The 3220-nt window shown below is 40.2% G+C and overlaps 1 protein-coding gene across 1 annotated transcript in view; it reads right to left on the reverse strand.

The window, feature by feature from the left end:
- Window positions 1-3220, reverse strand: part of adarb2 (adenosine deaminase RNA specific B2 (inactive)) — a 292008-nt gene that overhangs the window by 68959 nt on the left and 219829 nt on the right. The window contains exon 4 of the mRNA XM_032504062.1: window positions 1452-1566. Within this exon, the coding sequence (XP_032359953.1) occupies window positions 1452-1566 (115 nt within the window). The remainder of the gene's footprint in view (window positions 1-1451; window positions 1567-3220) is intronic.

Below are 3220 nucleotides of genomic sequence, written 5' to 3' on the forward strand. Positions count from 1 at the left end.
ATGTCCCCGGATTTTGTCTGAGAAATCTGGTCACCTTACTAGAAACGGTTACAGTGAGTCGGGTTGTGGTTTTAGAGGTTGTTGTAGTTGAGTTTAGCCGACAAAAGGTGACTGTGAGCCGGGTACGGTGCACCGCCAGGGGACGGTCCTTTCAGCAGTCATCGCAGTTGAGTTTAGCCAACAAAAAGTCGTCGTCATGCGATGATGACATTTACGGTTAGGCACCAAAATTTCCCCTCAACTTCTCCTGGGACACAACCTCTGCTCCTGCGCTCAAAAGCCCTGTGTTTTATGACTGGATTGTGGTTAGTGTAGTAGTTCTCCATGACATCCCATATAAAAAATGCTTTTCTTAAAACAACGTTGATTGCACTCAAGGACTTGTGACATAAGCCATTCTTTCACAATCTCGAAGCTTGTGGTAACCTTGGATGATTAAGACATTATGGCTATTAATCAAAATCCTTACGCACAATATGAATGGGAATTTTGCCTCTGGAACCACACTGTAGAACTCTATAGTGAGTTTTACTGGGAAGGCAGCTGACCCAGGGGGCACCATATAGGAGCACATAACATCACATGCTCTTTAAACCATGAATTCAACTTCAGTTTTCTTTTTATATTCAATCAATCAAAAATTCCTAATTCTATAATTAACTTAGTTTGACATAAATGAATGAGTTATACAAGCTGCAGAATACATTTGTTTTTCAAAGGATGGTTGACTTCACTGTGCCACAGTCTACAAGGGCTAAACAACTGCAAAAATAAAAAAAGTGAACTTCAAATGTTCTACAGTGTTTCATAAACAGCAGATTTAAAAAACAACAACATGACAACTTGTTTTGTGCAAATTTCATGTGAGATGTTCCTGGGCTTTATGTGCGTGCATCAGTGAACATATTGTGTTCTGAGGGATGTGGAGTGTGTCAAGAACTGTGTGTTGTGTTTGTGAGGGAGGCCCTGATGTAATGTGCACCAACACCAAACATGAAAGATAAATGTCTAGTAATAACTTATTGTTTCGTGCTGTAGGAGAAGAGCAGTGTGAAGCTTCCTCCTTACTGTTCCTTCAGTGACACTCAGCCGGGGTTCAGATTAAGTTTTAAGCTGGTCTAGTTAAGATTTCCACTGTGGCATCTGGAACTCCTGTCACAGCTGCCTGAGCACAGCAAGCCCAGCATGCAGCGGGGTTGACTGACACTCACTACCATGTGTCATTCTCCTCAGAGACTATGAATAGTCAATAATTCATCAGGAAGGTATATTCTCCTGCACAGATGCAAGGTACACACTTAGTTTATCATTTCTTTCACAATCTAGAACTCCTTCCTCTACCCATTTCTTGTCCTCTCTCTCTCTTTTTTTCCTCCCTCCCTCCCTCTCTCTATATTGCACCACTTCAATAATTCAAAGGGATATATAAAAGTCAATGAAATTTGCCATACCTCGGGTCATTACGATGCCTGCCAGGGATTTGTGTCGAGCGTGCGCAGGACTGCAGCTACCCACCAGCGACCGGTACTTCTCTCTCACCAAGTGGAATATTGAATCGGCAAAGTCCTGAAAAACACAATCGCGCCCTTAATTTCCACTGGACACACTCTATGGCGGTATAATATTCCACTTCCCTATTCTGTTCAGGTAATGCAGTGAGTTTGTGGGAGATTAGCCCAAATGTCAACTTACCTGTTTTGCTACAATGGAAATCAGTATTATAGTGATGTTTCCAACACTACCATAGTAGTAAGAGCATAACCAGCAGAAAAAAAAATTGGGTTTCAGTCATGCCAGTTTGCCACATGCCATTTAGTATAAGCAAATTACACATAGTACTACACTATTGAAAATAAAATATGAATAACTTCATATGGCCAAGATTACCGTAGGAACTATTTGTGATGAGAACTTCACGTATTCCTCCACCGTGGAGTGATTTATGTCTGCACACACTCCGCCTTTGGGAAACACTTTTTACTTACATATGTACAGTGAAAGCACCCCCCCCGGTATCCACCCAGCACAACACTGCCAGAATCCTACTATAACTCAACATAGTGTAACCATAGGGAAACACAGTGAATTTAGTGTTAATGTTCTTATCACTTAAAGGTTAAGTTGACCAAAGAGGCATCCACTGTATTATTTGTATATTTTATGTATCTATATATATATATATATTATGTATGTCTTAATTTTTGCCCTTCAGTCCATTGACAGGCAAAGTTTAGAACAGACTTTACATTAAAGGGGCATTCAACATTAAAGGGGCATTCACTTTTCATTCAATTCAAACCCATTAAGTTCAGTTTACTCGACGTGAGTAATGCTACGCCAGTGAAAACAGTCTTCTGTTGCTGTGGAGAGAGCTTTCCAAAGTTTGAAAGAATAACAATAAAAAATTAAATAAAAAACCTTGGTTTGAGACTGAAAATGTTAAACAGAAAGCCTGCATTACAAACAAGTGAAGTTTGAAAGATGTGGGCATTCAGGGAGCAGATGCTATGGAGATGCACTATGGGATATGTAAATCGCAGCATTTTATGGAGCTGGACTCAAACTATGGACTAAAAGTCAGGATGACTCAACCTCTGATACTTACATTTTGACCTGTTCTTTTTTATTCTGTCTCTTGTGAGTCTCTCAGTTTTGTTAAAGCTAGTATTTAGGAATTCAAAGTAATGACAACAACACTGTGGGCGCGTCCCCATGATACAAGCCTTCCGTAATCGCGCTGTGTGCCCCCCTCCACGCGGTTCTAGTAGCCAAGGAGGACACGGAAGATTAAAAAAACATGATGGACTCCTCAGAAGAGGTCATTATCTTCTTATTTTCTGCTTGTGGTAGTCACCGGACGCCAAAATCTTCTGAACATACTTAGAAATCGCAGATCATGTTTTAAAGATGCTGTCCTGTAGCTTTCTAATGTAAATGAATAAAAGTGTATACAAAATGTGATGACGCCCAACACGTTTTATGAAGAAGAAAGCCTTATGTTTAACAGCATGAGACAGGCATTCTAAAAAGCTTGGTTTAGCCTAATGTACCTAAACAATGATCATTGATCATCATAACCACTAAAAACGGTGAAAAAATAACACAAAGTCCTATTATTATGGACGTTATCTGACATTAAGCGTTTCTGCTTCGAATTGATTATGCAAGACTAGGAAGGGAAGGGACCCAACAACTGCTGCATCGGCTACTGTGCTCGAGT

This window comes from Etheostoma spectabile, chromosome 22, assembly GCF_008692095.1.
Source record: "Etheostoma spectabile isolate EspeVRDwgs_2016 chromosome 22, UIUC_Espe_1.0, whole genome shotgun sequence".
NCBI lineage: Eukaryota > Metazoa > Chordata > Actinopteri > Perciformes > Percidae > Etheostoma > Etheostoma spectabile.